The sequence below is a fragment of the Marmota monax genome, unplaced genomic scaffold (genome assembly GCF_021218885.2).
Source record: "Marmota monax isolate L192 unplaced genomic scaffold, Marmota_monax_Labrador192_F-V1.1 WCK01_AAM20220418_F8-fsc00128, whole genome shotgun sequence".
NCBI classification, from domain to species: domain Eukaryota; kingdom Metazoa; phylum Chordata; class Mammalia; order Rodentia; family Sciuridae; genus Marmota; species Marmota monax.
In genome coordinates this window covers 861,616-885,331 of record NW_026693452.1, presented here as the reverse complement: position 1 = coordinate 885,331, position 23,716 = coordinate 861,616, and the positions used below count along the sequence as shown (strand labels likewise).

Genomic DNA, 23,716 nt, shown 5'->3' with positions numbered 1-23,716 from the left:
TTGAACCATTTAGCCAGCAGCCAAGTTGGTGTTGAAGATGTACTAAGGGTCAGTTTTAGATTTTCCACTCTTTCTAATCCCAGTTCCCAATAAAAAGACTACTTTCTGTCAAGTGAGAATGGTGGCCTGGGGTTGGGGGTGGGTGGTGGGAAAGCCTGGGAATGTTCTCAAAGGAAGAAGAAAGAGGCCAGTAAGTGTAACAGTCCTGTGGTAAGGTTCCAGAAGGATGTCAAGGATTCAAAGGAAGGCCTTGGGGTTTGTCGAGGGACGCTGGGTTTCTGACTGCAGGCAGAAGAAGTCTGTACCTCAAAAAAGAGAGCTGTGACTGTCCAAGGAGTCTTTCTCAATTTAACTAATGACAACATAAGCCTCTTTGGGTGTGACCCTTAGAAGTTCTGATGACTCAGATGGATTTTCTCATCTAACTATTGAGAGGTAGATTTCAAGTTAGGGTTAACTTCATTCAAATAACATTTAAATGTTTTCAGACTTTGAGCCTCAGGAGTAATTGCTTAATGTTGGTAAATTAGAATAAGCTTTTAAAAAATGCAGAGAACAAAATCAAGAACCTCCATCAACAAATCTGTTTCTTTCCTGCAGAGTGGGGCTCCAGACTCAAAGGCTCCTTTTCTGGGTTTCTACATCCACTGCCACATCCACAGCTAGTTCAAGTCCTTCTAACAATCCTACTGCACAGGATTGCCATGGGGTTAAATGGCAAACTGTGCCTGACATATGGTTAACATTCAATAAATGGGATAGACTACCATTCTGTCATATAATATCCAAAGAAGAATGCTTATTTCTCATCATGGTTAATGTTAAAGTTCATCCAAGTAATTTCTGATGAGTGTTTTAGGAGCCAAGACATATTTATTGGGAAAAGGGGAATACTATCAGTATACTTTGGTGTATGCTAAATGATCTTACTGAAGTTTCCTAAAGGCTTTCTCTTAGCTTACTTCATTGGCAGGCAAGCTGATACAGGTATTAATTTAACAAATCTATTTCTAAGTGAGTTAGAAGCTTACTGTATTTACTGTATAAGTTAATTTATGGAAAAGAGGGAGAAACATAATGTGGAACAATGCCTTCTGAGAAATCTTGTAGAATCCATAGCACAACTTGCCTTAAACAGATTACCATGATTCTCATAATTTGCATTGACACTGATGAGATGACTTGTTGAATAAGTGAAGCTTTTAGCATTTGACATGTTATATAAACATTATTAATATGGATAAAAATCTATTACCTTGACATTTCTGAGCTTAAAATTTGCTCATTTGCTACATTCCACGGGGATCAGTGGTTCTTTCATGTTTTCTGAATATAACCATCTGATATAAAGATCAACAATATTTATTTCATGTACATGTGACCGAGGCAGTCAAAAAATATTTTTCTTTAGTAGGTCCCCAACAATCATACTTATTTTTTCCATTTAAAGGTCTAAACTTACAGTCTGATCTCATTGAGCTTCATACTTAAGAAATTTCTAGACACTTTAAAAAGAGACCTTTTATCATGATTGATTTTCCTTTAATTTGAAGGTTAAACTATGTGGTGTTTAAGACAAAAAGATGGAAACAACAAAAGTTGATATTTGGCCCAATTTATTATTGTTGCATTAATAAGTACATTCTCCCAATTCTCTGCCTTAAATCCCGGTGATGCTTTTAAATTTGTAACACGTATCCATCTCTAGTTTCTTTATGCTGAAATGTTTGACTTCAAAATGTGAAGCATGTCTCAGGAAATAGTGGTAACATGTAGGATGCAACACTTGAAAGATCACAAAATTCACTGTGAAATGCTACTAGACATGTAACCCTTCATTATATCTGGAGTTTGAAATTATGATTTTATACAGAATAGAAAAGGATATATGCCAGTTATATAAAATGTAATGCAATTAAAAATATGATATCTTAAACATTTATAGTACAAATTTTGAAAACCTGTAGATGAGTCACAAAATCTGAGAAATTATTGTGATGAAATTGCTTTTGTTCTTTTCTCCTCATTTTCCATAAGGTCAACTTTTAAGATCTATGTCTGTATTCCATGAAGTTAGCTTTTACCTACAGAACAAGTGGTAATAAGCCAGTATGGCATGGCCCCCAAAGGTGATATTGAGGAAAATAGGATAATAAGGGAAAATGATTTAAAATATTAAAGTTTTTATTATTATTAGATGAAATCAACTGAAACCTGGTAAATAAGTTTTTAAGAAAATCAGGTTCTTATTGTTCTTTTACTTTATATCCAATAACTGCATCAAACTTAATTTTTACTCTTTTTTTTAAAATTTCCCGGAAACGTTGAGGTAAGAACCTAGAAGAAAGATACATAAAAATAATTAGGAAATAAACATTAAGTGCATTTGCAAAATATCTTCTTTTAAAATACTTTAATTTCTCCTGAATCAGGTCATGTTCCTCTTAGATAAGATTAAGAACTTTAACTCTGAGTTTGTATTATATATTTTTTCCTATTAAATTCATTTCCTTTTCAAAAGGGTAGGAGTGACCTGAATATTTTTTGTAAATATACATATACATGTATAAACACACATACACACATATACATATATATACACATATGTATATACACATATGTACTTATCTTTGAAGTTTATATTTATTTTTGAAATAAATATACTCCTATGTTTTTCAGAATATCTAAGGGAAGAGGCATGAAGAACAGAATAGTTGAGATACTAAAGGGTTAAAAATAGAAACATGACAATGAAAAATAAGTGAGAATAGAAGCTAATTTTATACTTTATAATTCAGAATGTTACTTAAATGTTCCACTAAAGATTGGGGAAATAGAACTGCTAAACAGAGAGGCAGCCAATGCACTTAGTTTTGAGAATACTGATGAACAAATTAATTGACCTTTGAGTTTAAATCTCTCACATGTAAATGGAAAAATTAATCTCTCTCTCCCAAGTGTTCCATGAGGAATCTTTTTTTTAAATTGTTTTTAGTTGTGGATGGACACATAACCTTTATTTATTTATTTGTTTGTTTATTTATTTTTATGTGGTGTTGAGGATCGAACACAGTGCCTCACACATGCTAGGCAAGCACTCTACCATGGAGCTACAACTCCAGCCCTCCTGTGAGGAATCTAGTGTTGATAAAAAATGTATTGAACAGTGATAGATATGTAGTATGTCTCATTTCCCAACATATAGTTAAAAGAATATTCAGGAGCTTGTAATATTCCAATGTGCTTGAGAGAAACAGAATTTTAAGTCACTGTAATATACAGAGATCTGACAGACAGCATTAAAATAGGGTTTGGAAATTGAATAGCCAGCCCTCATGGGGGGGAATTAAGGCAATGACAGTAATTGTAGTTGTAATAATAATAGTAAATAGCAGCACATAACATTCATTGAGTACTCATAGTATAAATACAGAGTACTTTAAATGTTTTATTTACTCATCTCAGCCTCAAAAAGTCCTACTGTTTTTTCCATTTCATAGAGGAAGAAACTGAGCTTCAAAGAAGTTCAGTAACTGATCTGTGTTTCTGTTGACAGCAAGTCCCAAACACAGCTTCATTCAACTCCGGAGTATAAACTTTGTTAAAGTTCTAGAAATCAGAATGACTTTAGTGCTTTCTATGTGCCAGTCACTTTTCAAAGTACAGGGGATATAGTGATGAAAAATTGGCAAATTTTTCTCTCCCAGAGAGTTACATTCTTAAGGGCCATAACACTGAGTGCTTATTTATGCAATGAGACACACACAATGCTAAAAACAGGTTCTCACTCATTTCTCATCAAGGACACCTGGAGCCTTATACCTAAATGTCTAGGACATATTCAACCATGGCTTCTAGCAGAAAGGGCTAGAAAGATTGACACATGTCATCCGTTAAATATGTAATTCTTTTGGTATTCTAGATCATTAATTCTCAAAGTATAATCTTTAGACCAACAGGTAACTTCTGGTAGCAGTTATCTGTTAAAATACATATTTCTGAGTCCCTACTCAATTATCCCATATTAAAATTTTTAGAAGTGAGATCCAGGAATCTATTTTTTAAATTTCCCTAGTGATCCTGATCTCCACCAACTTGGAGAAGCCTGAAGTTAGGTACTGGCAGCAAGAGGTTTCTTCTTCCAGTCAACTCAAGGCTCCTCTGCAGTTTCCCCTACTTACCTGAACAGCCTCACTGCCACACTGCTGTCTCAGGTGAGTGAGTCATGACAGGGCATATGTCATGATGAGGGAGTCTTTAAGCCAGAGGTTTCCAACATGGGCTGACATTAGTAATCCCCCAGAGAGTTGCTACATCTCTGAAAGCTAGGCCCATCATGGATCTTAAGGAGCAGGTCTCAGGCATCAGCATTGTTTAAAGCCCCCAAGTGAATTCCAATGTACTCCAAAGTTGAGTGCTATTGCTCCAAAGGAGGGCTTCTGGGATTTTAATATGTGTACAAATCATCTGGTATCATAGAAAGTTCTCATTCAAGAGATCAGGAGATTCTGTATTTCTAACAAACTTCCCAAGACACTGATGGAGGTAGTCCATGGACCCCACTGGAAGTAGTAAAGCTCAAGGATCTCAAAAATGATAAAAGATCATTTAGCAATTCCTATGCTTCACTATGATTTCCCACAAAATAAAAGGTGAATGATATCTGAGAATGAATATCTAAAACCTAACTAGGGTCTTCTTTTATCTCATTGCCCTATGATTTTTCTATGTGAAAATGCTTTAAAATATCCTTCATAGTCATTCATTTGTAAGACAAGACTTCCAGAAATAAACATTTTTTAAAAAACAAAATGAATGTAAAAACATGTGGACATGATTCAGTTGGTTTACTCAATGGTTATACCAATCTCACCTACCTGATTAACCTGTGTGGTTTTTAAAAAAAAGAAAATTGATAGAATCTTTGAGTCTATTGTTTTTTCTTAATTTAACTCTATTTAATTACACTTTATCAACTGTCTGGTTTAAAATATGAATTAAAAACATGTAAGAGATAAATGTTCACTTCCAATGCTGACAAACTTAACTATTACTTACTTTTCCAAGATAAGTAAAAAGTTTAGAGAGGAGGGAACCAAAATCATCCTTTTCTCAGTCAGGATCCCATTCATTAGCTTGTCTACCACTTCCTCAGGTTCCAGGGTGGGTCCTAAACTGAAATCAGAGGCAGACTTTAGAAACAAAACATTCACTAAGGTTTCAGTTTTGGCTTAGTGTTAAATAAATGAAATTACCAGATGACTCAACGTAACTATTCTGTATCAGCTAGTTTATCAAAGGTGCTCAGAAATTGCAGCTACTTTATCATTAATAAGAACAACCATTTATTTAGTACTTATTAGGTACGATACATTGTGCTAGACCTTTACATTTGTTATTTAAGTTTTACAACACCTTAGTCATACTGTAAACTTTATTTTATGAATGATAATTATAGAAGCAACTAGGACTCAAAAACAAGTTAGCTATGTTAGGACTAACAAGTTCACTTCTAAATCTTGGGGAAGAAGTCAGATACTATTGTACAAGTTTTGTTATTATACTAAGTATCTTTATTGAATGAAGTCTAAAGTTTCAGAGGAATTAAAATATAGTTATTCCCCTGGCTCTACTTTCTTGATCATCCCATGGAACTTTTACATTTATTAGGTCTTGATTCACTTTTCAGCCTTGTTACTTAGTTCCATGTCACACACCATCACTGTGTAACCACCCTGCATCACAGACTAGCAAGTTGTCCCTAAAATGTGGCTTTTCACCAATCCCAAAAAACCAAAGCCTGAATTTCACCCTGATACCTGATGCTAACACACAATAAGGGGAGTGTAGGGAAGAATAGAAGTGCTTTGGATTAGACAAATGGGAATGAAGGGAATGGAGAGGGGATGGGAATAGGAGATAGCAGAATGAAGCAGACATAAGTTTCCTATGTTCATATATGAATACATGGCCAGGGTAACTCCAGGTCATGTACAATGACAAGAATACTCCATGAATATTCCACTTCCACGTATGTAGAATATGTCAAAATATACTCTACTGTCAGTATAACTAAAAAAACACAAATTTTTAAAAGTGGCTTTCAAGTCTGGGTGTTAGGGTTAAGATCACTTAGGGAGGATTGTTGTCATAAGAGTTTGTCAGTTTTTAATATTTTGTTAATCACTTACAAAAAGAGACACATAATTAAATGTACTCATGAAACTTGCCAATGTCACCAAACTGAGAGGCTAAGATTTTGGGGAAGCAGATTCTGAATGTGTATAATTAGTAAAAAGAAGTATGACAAAAAGTATTATACGAAGTTCTCTAGAAATAAATACATAATAGTGCATTTAAGAGGGAAAAAATAATGGAACTCAGCCCGCGGGGACTGCTTCTTGGAGCCTACTCTTATCGGAGCTTACACCGAGCACGGAGCGGCCGAGTTCCGGCTCCCGGAACTGCCCTGGCCCAGGGCTAGGAGCCCACGGAAACTACTTCTCGGTCCGGGTCCTGCTGAGGGCCGGTCAGGACTCACCCGTTGCTTTGGTTGCCCAGCAAGGGGAACGAAATGCTGCCATTCGCATAGGATACCAACATGGCAGAGATCTGATGTCATCAGAAAGCGGCGGAGGAGAGAACTTCATCAATACCAGCGGCGACAGAAACAGTTGGTCTCCTGGTAGGGGGGGTGAGGCACAGACACCCGAGTCTCCTCAATTTGTCATCGAGCCAGAGGGGAGGAGCCGGGCTGCCGCCAGCGCCCGGAGCAGGCCCAGCGGCTCGCCAGCGTGGTGACCACGTGACTCCAATTGGAGAAGGGGCGGAGCGGAGCCGCCACCCACACCCGCAAGGTGGGCAGACCCGCGACCCAGTGGTACATGGGCGTGGTAGGAGGGGCAGGGCAGAGCCGCCGCCCGCGCTTGCAAGGTAAACAGACCTGTCACAGACTGGCGGGTCAGGCCCAGTGGCCTGCCAGTGTGGTACACACGTCACCCCAACTGGAGTAGGGGCAGAGCAGATCCTTCTCCCACGCCCGGATCAGGCCCTGCTGGTGTGGTGGCCACGTGACCCCAATTGGAGTGGGGGCGGAGCAGAACCGCCACCCGTGCCCGCAGGGTGAGCAGACCTGTGACCAACCTGCAGATCAGGCCCAGGGGTCCGCAGGCGTGGTAGGAGGGGCAGGGCAGATCCGCCGCCCGCACCTCCAAGGTAGGCAGACCTGCGACAGACCGGCAGATCAGGCCCAGGAGCCTGCCGGCGTGGTACACACACCACCCTAATTGGAGTAGGGGCAGAGCAGAGTCACCACCCGTGCCAGGAACAGGCCCAGCGACCTGCAGGCGGGGTAGTCACGACACCCCAATTGGAGTAGGGGCAGAGCAGAGCCGCCACCCGTGCCCGAAAGGTGGGCAGATCTGCGACCGACCAGCGGGACAGGCCCAGCGGCCTGCCGGTACGACAGACACGTCACCCCATTTGGAGTAGGGGCAGAGTAGAGCCGCCGCCCACGCCTGCAGGGTAGGCAAACCTGCAACCGACCGGCGGATCAGGCCCGGTGGCCTGCCGGCGTGGTACACTCGTCACCCCAATTGGAGTAGGGGCAGAACAGAGCCACTGCCAGCGCCCAGAATAGGCCCAGTGACCTGCCGGCGTGGTAGCCACGACACCCCAATTGGAATAAGGAGAGAGCAGAGCTGCCGCCCACGCCTGCAGGAAAGATATGCAAGCAGTATGAAAAGACAAGGAAAGAAAGGACCACAAGCAATGCAGTTCAACGCAACTTTAGAAGCGGTAACAGCTGCAGCAGATGGAATGTCAAATAAAGAATTCAGGATATACATGCTTCAGATGATCTGGCGTATCAAGGAAGACATTAGACAGCAAAATCAGACAATGAAAGATCACTTCGACAATGAATTACGCAAACAAATCCAGGAAGCAAAGGATCAACTATACAGGGAGATAGAGGTTATAAAAAACAAACAAACAGAAATCCTAGAAATGCAGGAAGCAATAAACCAACTTAAAAACTCAATGGAGAATACTACCAGCAGAGTAGAACACTTAGAAGATAGAACATCAGACAATGAAGACAAAGTATTTCAACTGGAAAAGAACATAGACAGCTCAGCAAGACTGTTAAGAAACCATGAGAAGAACATCCAAGAAATATGGGATAACATTAAGAGACCAAACTTAAGAGTCATTGGGATACAGGAAGGTACAGAGCTCCAAACCAAAGGAATGAGCAGTCTATTCAATGAAATAATACGAGAAAACTTCCCAGACTTGAAGAATGAGACAGAATCCCAAATCCTAGAAGCCTACAGGACACCGAATGTGCAAAATCATAAGAGATCCACACCTAGACACATTATAATGAAGATGCCCAACATACAGAATAAGGAGAGAATTTTAAAAGCTACAAGAGAAAGGAAGCAGATCACATTTAGGGGTAAGCCAATCAGGATAACAGCTGATCTTTCAACACAGACTCTGAAAGCTAGAAGATCCTGGAATAACATATTTCAAACACTGAAAGAAAATGGGTTCCAACCAAGAATTGTGTATCCAGCGAAATTAAGCTTCAGGATGGAAGATGAAATTAAAACCTTCCACGATAAACAAAAGTTTAAAGAATTCGCAGCTAGAAAACCATCTCTTCAAAACATCCTCGCCAAAACATTACAGGAAGAGGAAATGGAAAATAACAATGAAAACCAACAGTGGGAGGTAGGACAGTAAAGGGGGGGAAATAATCAAAGAGGAAAACAAACCATGTTTAGTAACAGAAATAAACAAATATGGCTGGAAGAACAACCCATATCTCAATAATAACCCTAAATGTTAATGGCTTAAACTCACCAATTAAGAGACACAGGCTAGTAGAATGGATCACAAAACAAGACCCAACAATATGCTGCCTACAGGAGATGCATTTGATAGGAAAAGACATACATAGGCTGAAGGTGAAAGGTTGGGAAAAATCATATCACTCATATGGACTTCGGAAACAAGCAGGAGTGTCCATACTCATATCAAATAAAATAGATTTCAAGCCAAAGTTAATCAAAAGGGATAAAGAGGGACACTACATACTGCTTAAGGGAACCATACACCAACAAGACATAACAATCATAAATATTTATGCCCCAAACAATGGTGCAGCTATGTTCGTCAAACAAACTCTTCTCAAGTTCAAGAGTCTAATAGACCACCATACCATAATCATGGGAGACTTCAACACACCTCTCTCGCCACTGCACAGATCTTCCAAACAAAAGTTGAATAAGGAAACTATAGAACTCAATAACACAATTAATAACCTAGACTTAATTGACATATATAGAGTATACCACCCAACATCAAGCAGTTATACTTTTTTCTCAGCAGCACATGGATCCTTCTCAAAAATAGATCATATATTATGTCACAGGGCAACTCTTAGACAATATAAAGGAGTAGAGATAATACCATGCATCTTATCTGATCATTATGGAATGAAACTGAAAATCAACGATAAAAGAAGGAAGGAAAAAGCATACATCACTTGGAGAATGAACAATAGGTTACTGAATGATCAATGGGTTATAGAAGACATCAAGGAGGAAATCAAAAAATTCTTAGAGATAAATGAAAACACAGACATAACATATAGGAATCTATGGGACACATTGAAAGCAGTTATAAGAGGAAAATTCATTGCTTGGAGTTCATTCCTTAAAAAAAGAAAAAACCAACAAATAAATGATCTCATACTTCATCTCAAAATCCTTGAAAAAGAAGAGCAAAACAATAGCAAAAGAAGTAGAAGGCAAGAAATAATTAAAATCAGAGCTGAAATTAATGAAATCGAAACAAAAGAAACAATTGAAAAAATTGACAAAACTAAAAGTTGGTTCTTTGAAAAAATAAACAAAATCGACAGACCCTTAGCCATGCTAGCGAAGAGAAGAAGAGAGAGAACTCAAATTACTAGCATACGGGATGAAAAAGGCAATATCACAACAGACACTTCAGAAATACAGAAGATAATCAAAAACTATTTTGAATCCTTATACTCCAATAAATTAGAAGATAGTGAAGGCATAGATAAATTTCTTAAGTCATATGATCTGCCCAGATTGAGTCAGGAGGATATAGACAACCTAAACAGACCAATATCAATTGAGGAAATAGAAGAAACCATAAAAAGACTACCAACTAAGAAAAGCCCAGGACCGGATGGGTATACAGCAGAATTTTACAAAACCTTTAAAGAAGAACTAATACCAATACTTTTCAAGCTACTTCAGGAAATAGAAAAAGAGGGAGAACTTCCAAATTCATTCTATGAGGCCAACATCACCCTGATACCTAAACCAAAGACACTTCAAAGAAAGAAAACTACAGACCAATATCTCTAATGAACCTAGATGCAAAAATCCTCAATAAAATTCTGGCGAATCGGATACAAAAACATATCAAAAAAATTGTGCACCATGATCAAGTAGGATTCATCCCTGGGATGCAAGGCTGGTTCAATATACGGAAATCAATAAATGTTATTCACCACATCAATAGACTTAAAAATAAGAACCATATGATCATCTCGATAGATGAGGAAAAAGCATTCGACAAAGTACAGCATCCCTTTATGTTCAAAACTCTTGAAAAACTAGGGATAACAGGAACATACCTCAATATTGTAAAAGCAATCTATGCTAAGCCTCAGGCTAGCATCATTCTGAATGGAGAAAAACTGAAGGCATTCCCTCTAAAATCTGGAACAAGACAGGGATGCCCTCTCTCTCCACTTCTGTTCAACATAGTTCTCGAAACACTGGCCAGAGCAATTAGACAGACGAAAGAAATTAAAGGCATAAAAATAGGAAAAGAAGAACTTAAATTATCACTATTTGCAGATGATATGATTCTATACCTAGCAGACCCAAAAGGCTCTACAAAGAAACTATTAGAGCTAATAAATGAATTCAGCAAAGTGGCAGGATATAAAATCAACACACATAAATCAAAGGCATTCCTGTATACCAGCGACAAATCCTCTGAAATGGAAATGAGGACAACCACTCCATTCACAATATCTTCAAAAAAATAAAATACTTGGGAATCAACCTAACAAAAGAGGTAAAAGACTTATACAATGAAAACTACAGAACCCTAAAGAGAGAAATAGAAGAAGATCTTAGAAGATGGAAAAATATACCCTGTTCATGGATAGGCAGAACTAACATCATCAAAATGGCGATATTACCAAAAGTTCTCTATAGGTTTAATGCAATGCCAATCAAAATCCCAATGGCATTTCTTGTAGAAATAGAGAAAGCAATCATGAAATTCATATGGAAAAATAAAAGACCCAGAATAGCAAAAACAATGCTAAGCAGGAAGTGTGAATCAGGCGGTATAGCGATACCAGACTTCAAACTATACTACAGAGCAGTAGTAACAAAAACATCATGGTACTGGTACCAAAACAGGCGGGTGGACCAATGGTACAGAATAGAGGACACAGAAACCAATCCACAAAACTACAACTATCTTATATTTGATAAAGGGGCTAAAAGCATGCAATGGAGGAAGGATAGCATCTTCAACAAATGGTGCTGGGAAAACTGGAAATCCATATGCAACAAAATGAAACTGAATCCCTTTCTCTCGCCATGCACAAAAGTGAATTCAAAATGGATCAAGGAGCTTGATATCAAATCAGAGACACGCCGTCTGATAGAAGAAAAAGTTGGCTACGATCTACATACTGTGGGGTCAGGCTCCAAATTCCTCAATAGGACACCCATAGCACAAAAGTTAATAACTAGAATCAACAAATGGGACTTACTCAAACTAAAAAGTTTTTTCTCAGCAAAAGAAACAATAAGAGAGGTAAATAGGGAGCCTACACCCTGGGAACAAATCTTTACTCCTCACACTTCAGATAGAGCCCTAATATCCAGAGTATACAAAGAACTCAAAAAATTAGACAATAAGAGAACAAACAACCCAATCAACAAATGGGCCAAGGACCTGAACAGACACTTCTCAGAGGAGGACATACAGTCAATCAACAAGTACATGAAAAAATGCTCAACATCTCTAGCTGTCAGAGAAATGCAAATCAAAACCACCCTAAGATACCATCTCACTCCACTAAGATTGGCAGCCATTAGGAAGTCAAACAACAACAAGTGCTGGCGAGGATGTGGGGAAAAGGGTACACTTGTACATTGCTGGTGGGACTGCAAATTGGTGCAGCCAATTTGGAAAGCAGTATGGAGATTTCTTGGAAAGCTGGGAATGGAGCCACCATTTGACCCAGCTATTCCCCTTCTCGGTCTATTCCCTAAAGACCTAAAAAGAGCATGCTACAGGGACACTGCTACATCGATGTTCATAGCAGCACAATTCACAATAGCTAGACTGTGGAACCAACCTAGATGCCCTTCAATGGATGAATGGATAAAAAAATGTGGCATTTATACACAATGGAGTATTACTCTGCATTAAAAAATGACAAAATCATAGAATTTGCAGGGAAATGGATGGCATTAGAGCAGATTATGCTAAGTGAAGCTAGCCAATCCCTAAAAAACAAATGCCAAATGTCTTCTTTGATATAAGGAGAGTAACTAAGATCAGAGTAGGGACGAAGAGCAGGAGAAGAAGATTAACATTTAACAGGGATGAGAGGTGGGAGGGAAAGGGAGAGAGAAGGGAAATTGCATGGAAATGGAAGGAGACCCTCAGGGTTATACAGTGGAGGGGGTAGAGAGAGAGGAGGGGAGGGGAGGGGAGAGGTGGGGAGGGGGGAGGGTGGAGGATGGGAAAGGCAGCGGAGCACAACAGACACTAGTATGGCAATATGTAAATCAATGGATGTGTAACTGATGTGATTCTGCAATCTGTGTATGGGGTGAAGGTGGGAGTTCATAACCCCCTTGAATCAAAGTGTGGAATATGATATGTCAAGAAATTTGTAATGTTTTGAACAACCAACAATAAAAAATTAAAAAAAAAAGAGGGAAAAAATAAGTTGTAAAGTAAAATTTGGACTACCAAGAAGTGTAGCTTTGTACATGGTAACTGAATCACAAAGGAGAAGACAACTTAAAAACCCATGATACAATCTTTCATTCTCAGTCATTTATTAGAAGGCCATGTTTACCATGGGGCCCTGAAACAATAATATTATTTATGAAAAGTTTGGAAACTAAACAGCAGAGGAAATATAAAAATTAGATGGATGTTTTTGGGCCCAGTGAAGGCAAAAGTCAAAGGCAAATGGAAGCTTGAACAAACTAAGCAGTCCTTTAGCTAGTGGTGTAGGCCAGTATGTGTGCCATGGAGGATGAATCCAGAAACTGAAGCTTATTTCGCCCTGAAAAGCAAATTCTTTGTAGCATATTGCTAGCAGCCTTCCACATTCGCAAGTTCCCTGAAAGCTCATAAACACCTGTGTCCACAGCATAGCTGTGGCCTTGCTAACCCCCCAATCATGTGGTGTTGCACTGACTGATCTTTTCTTAGTCACCTGCTCTCTTAAAGTTCTTAGTATCTTTTCTTTGAAATGTAATGACTGTCTAATATCATTTTAATTAATTAATTAATTAATTAGATACTGGGATTGAACTCAGGGATGCTTTACTACTGAATTACACTCCTGTCCTATTTATTTATTTAAAATTATTTATTTATTTGAATTTGTTTATTTAAATAATCTCACTAAGTAGCCCAGGCTGTCCTTGAACTTGTGATCTGCCCGCCTTAGCCTCCCTGAGTTGCTGGGATTATAGGCATGCAACACTACACCCAATATCTTGACTTTAAAAGAACTAAAAGACAATAAATATATGAAAAATTTTCAATGTCTCTAGCAATCAGGGAGATGCAACTTGAAACTACATTAAGATTGCATCTCACTCTAGTCAGAATACAAATAGTAAATGCTGATGAGGATGTCGGGGGAAAGGTACATCCATACATAATTGTTGGAACTGTAGGACAGTACAACCACTCTGGAAAGCAGTATGGAGATTCCTCAGAAAACTAGGAAGGAACTGCCATATGATTCAACTATCCAACTCTTCACTATTTATCCAAAAGAACTAAAATCAGCACACCATAGTGATACAGTCACTTCAATGTTCATAACAGCACAATTCATAATAGCCAAATTATGGAACCAGCCCAGATACCTGTCAATAGATCAGTCAATTAAGAAAATGTGGTTTGCATACATGATGGTTTTACTCAGACATAAAAAAAGAATGAAATTATGGCATTTGCTGGTAAATAGATCAAAATGAAGAACATCATGTCAAGTAAAAATAAGCCAGACTCAGAAATCAAGGGTTGAATGTTTTCACTCATGTGGAAGCTACAGCAACACAAAGAAAAGAAGGTGGGGTGAGTTGGGGTCAGGTATGGTAAAGATATAGGAAAGATCAATATAGTAGGAGATCAGGAGGGATGGGAAAGGGGAGGAAATTATGAAATGAATCTAACACATTCCTGCTGTGTGTACCTATAAATATGCCACAGGGAATTTCACCTTTTGTATATGCAGAAATAACAATAAAAAATAAATCAATAATGAGCAAAAGGGAGACAAGCAGAGTAGAGGAAGAATGGGGGGAGGAGGAGGGGAGGGAAAGCGAGGGAATGGGGATAAAATAAAATTCCATGAATGTTTGCAAAATTATAATGCTCTAATTTTTTTTAAAAGGGCCAAAAGAAAAGGCTTTTAGAAAAAATTCTAAAATTTTTTTGGTAGAATAAGATCTTTGTTTGGTAGAATAAAATCTGTTGGTAGAATAAAATCTTAATCACTTAAATGTCAGAACTTGGAAACATTTTCCCCCAACATTATAATGTCAACCAGAATTGCAAATCCTATTAAACAAATGTTCATAATGGATTTTGTAGAAACTATACAAAACCACTTGGGCCAATTTATTTGGGTGGGGAAAAAGGGCACGTGTAGGGGAGGAGGAATATTTAGGCAGGAGAGAGTTACAAGGTCTGTTTGATTATTTACTTTATCAGCTAAGTAGCTGAGTAACCTGGAGAAAACATTTCAACTCAGGTTTTTGTTTTTGTTATTTCTTTATTTGAAAAACAGGAATGGTGGTAAATGTTTAAAAAATGACACTGGCAAAAATCCCAGTTTTGTAGTACTTTCTGATTTCCACAGTATACCTACTCACTATGGCTGACTTTAAGCTACCACCATGACATTACTGAATGAAAACAGGCCAGCATGGAAATACATGTATTAGCACTTGATACAGCTATATAAATGCCACTTAATTTTTTTCTTTTTGGGCACAGGACACTGAACCCAGGGCTTCACATACTAGGTGAACGATTTCCCACTGAGCACATTCCCAGCCCCCCAAAATGTCTTCTTATACACTATCTTCTTTTTATGATGCTATTCAGTAAAAACTAATGCCTTCCTGTGATACACACACACACACACACACACACACACAAACACTTAAATATCTAAAGAAAAAACAATTCGAGTATATATATTACGGGTAGAAGAGGTGTTTTAAAACTTGTAGCTATCAAAAAATAATCAGAACACTCTATTATACCTAATCTAACAAATTCAGATTATACTACATTGTTTAAATCATTAATTGAAAAGCAAGAAATAACTTAATTCAGCAAAAAATTAAATCACAATTGCTTGTTCCCCTAACAACAGAGTCCCAATGTATATGAAGAAAATCTTTTAGAATTAAAGTAAGACACAGTTTTGACAATGACAGTTGGAGAATCTCTGCTTTCAACAATGTATGTAATAAACAAACAGAAGATTAGCAGGAAACAGAAGACTTCAGCAATATCATAAATCAAGTAGTTCAACCAGACAGATATAAAATACTCCACCTAGCAACACAGAAAACACTTTCTTCTCAAGAGCATATGAACAGATCAGACAGATGATATTTCAAATTGTAACTTGGCTTCTTCTTTTTTTTTTTTTTTTTGTAACTTGGCTTCTTATTAGCAGTATGACTTGAGAACAATTATTTAGTATCTTTGAATTTCATACAAAAATGTGGATAATAATGTTCCTTTTTATCTAATCTGTAAGAATTAGTACATGTTGTAAATAAAAAAATAAATATTAAGAACTTAAAAAATAATAAAAAAGCATATGAACAATCCTTTCCAGAATAGACCACATGTCAGACCACAAGGCAAATTTCAATATGTTTAAAATGACTGAAATTATTCAAAGTATGATCTCTGGGTACAATAGTGAAATCAATACAAAAGGAAAACTGGAGTCAGGTGCAGTGGTTCAGGCCTGTAATCACAGTGGCTCGGGAGGCTGATGCAGGAGGCTCCTGAGTTCAAAGCCAGCCTCAGCAGCTTAGTGAAGCCTTAAGCAATTTAGCAAGACCCTGTCTCTAAAGAAAAAATTAAAAAGGAGCTGGGGATGTGGCTTAGTGGTTGAACACCCCTGGGTTTAATACCTGGAAACAAAACAAAACACAAAAATCAACCCATCAAATGGATTGATCCACTGATACAGTCAGAGCTCTCCTAATCCAGTGATTTCACATCTGAACATTACTGCATTGCCTTACACATTAGCTTTTGGGGGGCCATTCCAGATCCAAAGTTCAACATTGTTTAAGGAAGAATTAATACCAAACCTTCTCAAATTCTTCCAAAAAAGTAGAAGATGAGGAAACTCTTCTTAATCCATTTTATGAGGTCAGAATTATCCTGGATTAAAGTTGACCTAAAACATCACAATAAAACTACAGACTAATACCTCTTTGAATACAGATGGAAAAATCTTCAACAAAATACTAGCAAATTAAGTCTAGTATTATATGAAAAGCACTGTACCAAATGAGATTTATTCCAGCAATGCAAAGTGGCTCACCATACAAAAATTGATATTTGAAACAGTTGTAACTTAGTGAGGCCCTACCACTATGATGAGAGAATAAATTTGGACAGTCTTTTCAAAGGACAAATCTATAAAAAAGTAAACATGTAAGAACATGCTTTTTTTTTTTTTTTTTTGCACCTGGAATTAAACCCAGGGGCACCTTACCACTGAGCTACAGTTTGAGACAGGTTCCCCAAGTTCTCATCAAATTGCCAAGGGTCTTGCTAAATTGCTGAGTCTGGCCTGGCACTGGAATTGTGATCCTCCTGCCTCAGCCTCCCTAGTTGCTCAGATTTCAAGTGTGCACCACCATGCCTGGCAAAACACATTTTGAGTCAGCCATTCCATTCCAAAAAAACAATCAAAACAAAATGGATGGAAAAGTGAGCAAAGATACATACACACACACACACGCATCTATCTATATAATACATAGACACAACACACATCTATGTAGACATACATACACATACAAAGATATACATTTATTATCTAAGTATCCATCAAACATTGGCATGCCAACATGATAAGAAATAAAGCAAGGTAATTATGTAACAATACAGAAGTCAAAGAGACCGTTTATAGAACAGCATATTTCCAGATACAGGAAAAAAATGATGCATTAAAATAAGGAAATCATTAAATTGAAAAACTGTAACTGGAAACTGAATTTTTTAATAAAGTGGTTATCTCTGGGAGAGGAGTATTTATAAAAGGGCCTTTTTCTTATAGTATTTAAATTTTGTTTACTATCATGATACATTATCAGAAAAACAATAAGGATGTTTCCAATAAACATTTAACATGCATATTAAAACGATGAGTCTCGGGGGGAATTTTTCAATTAAAATTTATGTGAAAAATACAGCTATTAGTAGGGCATTTGGAGTCAGAGAGACCTATGTAGGAATTCCAGTCAGTGTGACCTTCAGCAGTTTTCTCAAATTTTCCAAGTTTCAGTCTCTGTCTAAAAAAGGTATGAAAAGAACACTATAGTTTGGATATTAAGTGTCCCTCAAAGGTTTGTCTATTAAAGGTTGGTCCCAAGCTTGCTGCCACTTGATGGAACCTTAAGAGGTGGGCCTGGTGGGAGGTCATTGGGAGTGTGCCCTTGGAAGAAAGAGCAGGCCTCAGCACCTTCCTCTTCTCTTTTGCTTCCTGGCCATGAGGTGAACAAATTTGCTCCACCAGGGGGCTCCCACACTGATGTGCCACCTCTCCAGTGGCTCAAAAGCAATGGGGACAATTGGTCAGAGATGCTGGAATCTCCAAAACTGTGAGCCAAATATTTCTTTTCTCTTCATAATTGATTATCTCAAAATAAAATAAATCTTTTCTCTTTATAAGTGGATTATCTTGGTATTTCATTACAGTGATAGAAGGCTAACAAAAAGACTTACCTTTCAGAATTATTATGAGAACTAGAGCAGGAATAGGCAAACTATGATCAGGAGATCCAATCTAATTTTCCAGCGTTAGAGATCAGAGATACCTAGTAATGTTTCTATATTTATGTAAGGTACTTAGGAATGCTTCAAATATTTAGCAGGTCTTCAATAAATGTTCTAAAGAAAACTATTGATGGCTAAGTTTATGTAACAGAAATAATTCTTAACTTTCAAAAAATTCATCAGAACACCCTGCTATATTTAATTTCCATAAACTCAGATTATGCTGTGCCGTAACCTTTATAGCAAACCAGTTTCTTGGCAGTGTATTAGAAGTATATTACAAAAACCAATAAACTTCATCTGGGTGTTTTTAAAGAGATCATGAAAGTTCCAATATTAATATAAAACCAATTATTTCAAATTCAGCCATTTTAAGCTTGGTTCAATTTTCTCTACTCAGAAGTTGAATCTCAGTTCTGGTATTTATGGGCAAATTACTTAATATCTCTAATTCTTAGATAATTCTCTTTCATTGAAGACAACTAACAAAGTATTACTATGAGATTTAATAAAATGACAGATTTTATTGACTTAGTGTTCAATTAGGGTACTTGCTCTCCTTCTTCTTAGAAGGATCAAATTTCTATATTAAAACCAACTTAGGACTGGGGCTGTGGCTCAGGGGTAGAGTGCTTGCCTAATGAGCGTGAGGCACCAGGCTCGATCTCCACAACCACATTAAAAAAACCCAAAAAACTAAATAAACAGAATAAACGTATTCTGTCCATCTACAACTAAAAATATTTTTTAAAAACCCACCTTTTTTTTTTGCACTAAAATAGGACCGGGGTTAATATATAAAAGCAAAATATCATATTGTTAAAGTATAAAAGGTACAACCTTAGGGCACATACCACATTACAAATTATTGATAGGCAAGATTTAATGGCTGCCCAACATCTGAAATTCTTTTAGTCTTTTCTTCAGGAGAAATAAAATATTAAAACACCATTAAAATTTCAAATTATTCCAAACCGACAGAGTATGAATGATTCTACTCCTAACCTCAGACATAAAGGATCTTTCTGTATGAAGTGGCCCAGAAAGTCAGTGACTCTGATAAGAGTTCAAAAATTAAAAACCCATCTTTAGGAAACACTCTATTACCAGTTTACTGTAAGAAAGGACCATGAGCCAGGCCCTTACTACCCAGTTTTATATGCATATGACTATCAGGCTAGAATCATGTTAGCTTCTAGTCATGTTTTTAGTGAATTTTGTTGTAGTTGTGCTAACAGTTTTGTCAAAAGAGGGCACTACTGCCTTGTGCAGACTTGTCCTGGGGGTAAGGTTAAAAATTCAGTTATGACTGAAAAAAAAAAATAGGGTATGTTTTTTAACTAATGAAATACAGTCTGAGGGAAAAAAAAAAAAAAAAAAAAAAAAAAAAAACACCAAAAACAAAAACAGCTTCAAGTGTGTTATTTTAGTATCTAAATCCTGAAAATAACAGGAAATTGGCAAGCGGTATCTTCCACATCTGCTCAGTTTTAGTGAACTCTTAACCCTTCTACTCCTCTTCTTCAACTTCCTTCCCTGACCCAAAAAACATTTCTTTCCTTCTATTTTCAGGGTATAGTTAGGGTTTTCTGGTTAATAAAGATGAACTTTAGCACTAGCCTTCTCAAGTATGTATACTTATTTTGTGTTGAGATGGGATCTCACTGTGTTGCCCAGGCTGGTGTCAAAATTGAAGGCTCAAGTGATTCCCCACCTGCTCAGCCTCCTGAGGGTTGGGACAAGTGTGCACAGTCATGGCAAACTTTACTCTTATTTTCTAACAAAACTGTGCCTTAAAAATAGATATTAAGGACTACAGATGGATAGAATGACTTAAGATTTTTTCAACTTTGTGATATCCATCATAATAAACATCTGTCATATGCATCAGTGGAAACTATACTTTGAATTTTGGTCTTTCCCTGAGCTAGTGAGCGATATGCTATATGATCCTCTTTCCTGAAGCTGGGATAAATCTCCCTTTCAGTCATGTAGTCAGTCACAATCTTGAGGGGAAACAGTCGGTACTCTATGGTGTGCCATGTTTCTGAAATATGATGTTTGGTAGGTGAGGTATATTATATGCTTTTTGATTTACGATATTTTCTATTTACAGTGGGTTTATTGGAACATAATACCATCATATGCTGGGTAGCACATGCACTTCATAGATTCTTGGGAACTTGAGAATTTTGGAGAGCTCCCAAATTTTTTCTTAATATAGGCTTTTCACTCTGCCTACCTGTAGAGGGACTTAAGCTAAGGTGTTAGTCAAATTTTTGTTGCTGTGACAAAATACCTGGGAAAATCAACTTAGAAGAGGAAAGATCTATTTTGATCGTGGCTTAGAGGATTAGTCCATGATTGTTGGTTCCATTGTCTCTGGGCCTGAGGTAAGGTGCAATGTCATGGCAGAGGAAAGATGCTTAGCTCATGGCAGCCAGGAAGCAGAGAGAGGTTGAGGGGAAGAAGCCAGGGACAAGATATAGTCCCGAAAGGCATGTTACCCCAGTGCCTAGGACTTACCTACTATAGTTTCCACCACCACCTCTCAAAAATGCCATCAAATTATTAGTCGGTCAAAGGATTAATCCACTGATAAGGTCAGAACCCTTATAGTTTAATCACTTCAGGCTCCATCTTTGAACATTGTTGCATTGAGGAAATATTACTGATCCAAACCACAAAGGTGTATTTAAAATAGAACCTGCTGTCTCCCTAAGTGTCCACATTGTGAATATTTCTCATTAATTTTAAGTTTGTTTTCAGTAAGAACAGCTAAATTGGAGAAAAGAAGCACAAAGTTTGAGGGGGCAGAATAAAACTTAAAAATTAAATCTCACCAATGCAACGGAATAGAGAATCAAAAAGTATATCCAAGTAAATATGTGAATTTCTTCGATATAAATTTTAAATCAGTGAGGGAAATAATGCATTATTTAACAAATAGTACAGAATAATTCATTAACTATTTGGGAAAAGTACACTGTGCCATAACCTTATTTCTCAAATAAAATAAATTTGGGTGGAGTAATGACTCAAATGTGAAAAAATGAAACCATAAAATATTTACTAGAAGGGCTTAGAGTGTAATTCAGTGGTAACACACTTGGTTAGAATGTGCAAGGCACTGGGTTCAATCCTCAGCACTGCTAAGAAACAAAAAAACAAACAAAACAAAAACAAAAAACCCATGACTGGATATTTTCATATTTTCACCTCATAGAACCTAAAGGCCATGAAGAGGAAAAAACAAACCTTAGAAATTTTAAGGTGAAATAGACTTAAAGGCAATAATAGCATTTGGTAAAAATACATATGTGACAGAAGTGACACACGAAAGGGCATTTCAAATGTATCAAGGACTCTAGTATTCATTTAAAAACTCTGTTGTTTGATAGAAAAAAGTGAGCAGAGATCATGAAACGGGCAATTCATATAAGAAGTCAAGTGACCACTTTGGTCAATTATCTGGATAAAATTAAAATGATTCTTCATGTATTGAACTGGCAATGATTAAAAAATAAGCAGAGGGCAGACTCATGAAAAAGTAGGGTCTGAGGTGTTCCCATTGCACTGTGGGTAGGAGTGCAAACTGCTACAACATTTTTGAAGGGGAGGTTTTGCGACATTTTGAAGGGGAGCAGTAGGCATGAATATTTACAATCTGTATAACCTTTGACGCAGCAATGCTCTTTCATGGATCTACTTGAAGGAAATAATTACCAAGTATGAAAATATTTGTTAACAAGGATGTTCTTTACAGCTCTGCTTTGTTAAAAATCCAGAAAATTAAAAACCACACTAAAATTAACACTAGCGGCCCTTTTGTTCAATACAATTTTTGATAAAGGTTTGTATTCTATCAACATGAAAAGATGCCTAGAATGCATAATCAATATATTCATAAGTTCTATATTTATTGATATGAATAGATGCCCATGACATAACGCTGAGGGAAGTAGGCAGTTATTGCTTCCGAAACCTCATATGTAATATATGTCAGTTATTTAAAGTTTAGAAACTTATTCTGTACATACTGAGATACCTAGGAAGATGTTTATCATATACTGAGTGGTTTCTATGCATTAAGAAAATTTGAGAAGAAACTTTCTTATTTGTATTTTTCTATAATGTTGAAAAAAATTTTTAAAAAGTATTATGATTACAAAGACATTAAAGCTAGTTTTAAAGAAAGGAAACATTAAAAATTATACTCAGAGGGCTGGGGATGTAGCTCAGTGGGAAAGCACTAGCCTAGGATGTGCAAGGCCCTGGATTAAATCCCTACCATTGAAAAAAAAATTAAAAATTATACTCAGAGCTTATCCTTTATTTTATTTTTCAATCAAGCAAAGAGTTTGGAAGAGAATTTATAAACTACCATAGGGAAGAGTTTTTCACATGGTAATCCCGGTTATCTCCATCAGAATCACCTATGATGCTTTTGAAAAACAAAATTTTAAGGCCCTTTCCCCAATCAAATCCCAAAAATCATCATGCCTGGGTGTGGGGCTTACATGATTCCAAAACACTCCTGTGACATTTAAGCATATCGGAGTCTGAGAATCACTGGTTAAGGGAAGGGGAAAAAAGGATTACCAAGTTCACTTGTGTCATTCATATTCATATTTACAGTCTTCCTTCCCTCTTTTTTTTTTAAATCTCTCTACCTGTTCCCCACAATCTATAGAAGCTGAAAGCAAGATGAATTAAGTGCATTAAATATCAGGTGTTTTAGGGATTAAAATATTTAGGAATACCCACAAAATGATTGATATTCATAGTAACCACCAATCCTTTTGTCTCAACTTACTTGCTGCTTGGATTTTTGATGAAGCCAGTGTTTATGAAATTAGGACAAAGACAGGTTGTTTTGATTCCATTTTTTTCAAAGGCATTCAGTTCTTCAGTCAAAGCTCCATGAAATCCAACAGCAGCAAATTTACTTGAACTGAAAATAAACAGAGAATGTTTGCAAGCTAATTCATCAACACTGACATGTCCTCTTACTTGAGACACCTGTTTTCCTTAGTTAAGTATGGTCCAGCATCTCAGGCCCAGTGCACACCTAAGGAATCAGCATCTGGATTTTATAAGATGCTCAGGTAAATCTGAAGGTAATACTGAAGCCAAAGAAACACTGATATCATAGCATCACTCATCAGAGTCAGAATTCAGTGTGTTAAATGGGTTGACAGGAAAATTGGTACAATGTTTATTTGTGGTGTTGCTGTTTCATAGAATCCAAAGTCACTATAAGCTGCTTCTTATTATAAAATGTTCATGAAATTCACTAGAAACTTTCCCTGGATAAACCCTATTCTTTTTTTAAGTCATC

The 23,716-nt window shown here is 37.0% G+C and overlaps 1 protein-coding gene across 1 annotated transcript in view; it reads right to left on the bottom strand.

Annotated features, from left to right (window-relative positions):
* Positions 1 to 1,599: 1,599 nt before the first annotated feature.
* The window catches only part of Hsd17b11 (hydroxysteroid 17-beta dehydrogenase 11), a 34,988-nt gene continuing 12,871 nt past the window's right edge, over positions 1,600 to 23,716 (bottom strand). Inside the window, exons 5-7 of the mRNA XM_046457636.1 lie at positions 23,192 to 23,329; positions 5,059 to 5,175; positions 1,600 to 2,337 (exon numbers count right to left, since the gene is read on the bottom strand). Coding sequence (XP_046313592.1) covers positions 2,247 to 2,337; positions 5,059 to 5,175; positions 23,192 to 23,329 — 346 coding nt within the window. The 3' untranslated portion in view covers positions 1,600 to 2,246. The remainder of the gene's footprint in view (positions 2,338 to 5,058; positions 5,176 to 23,191; positions 23,330 to 23,716) is intronic.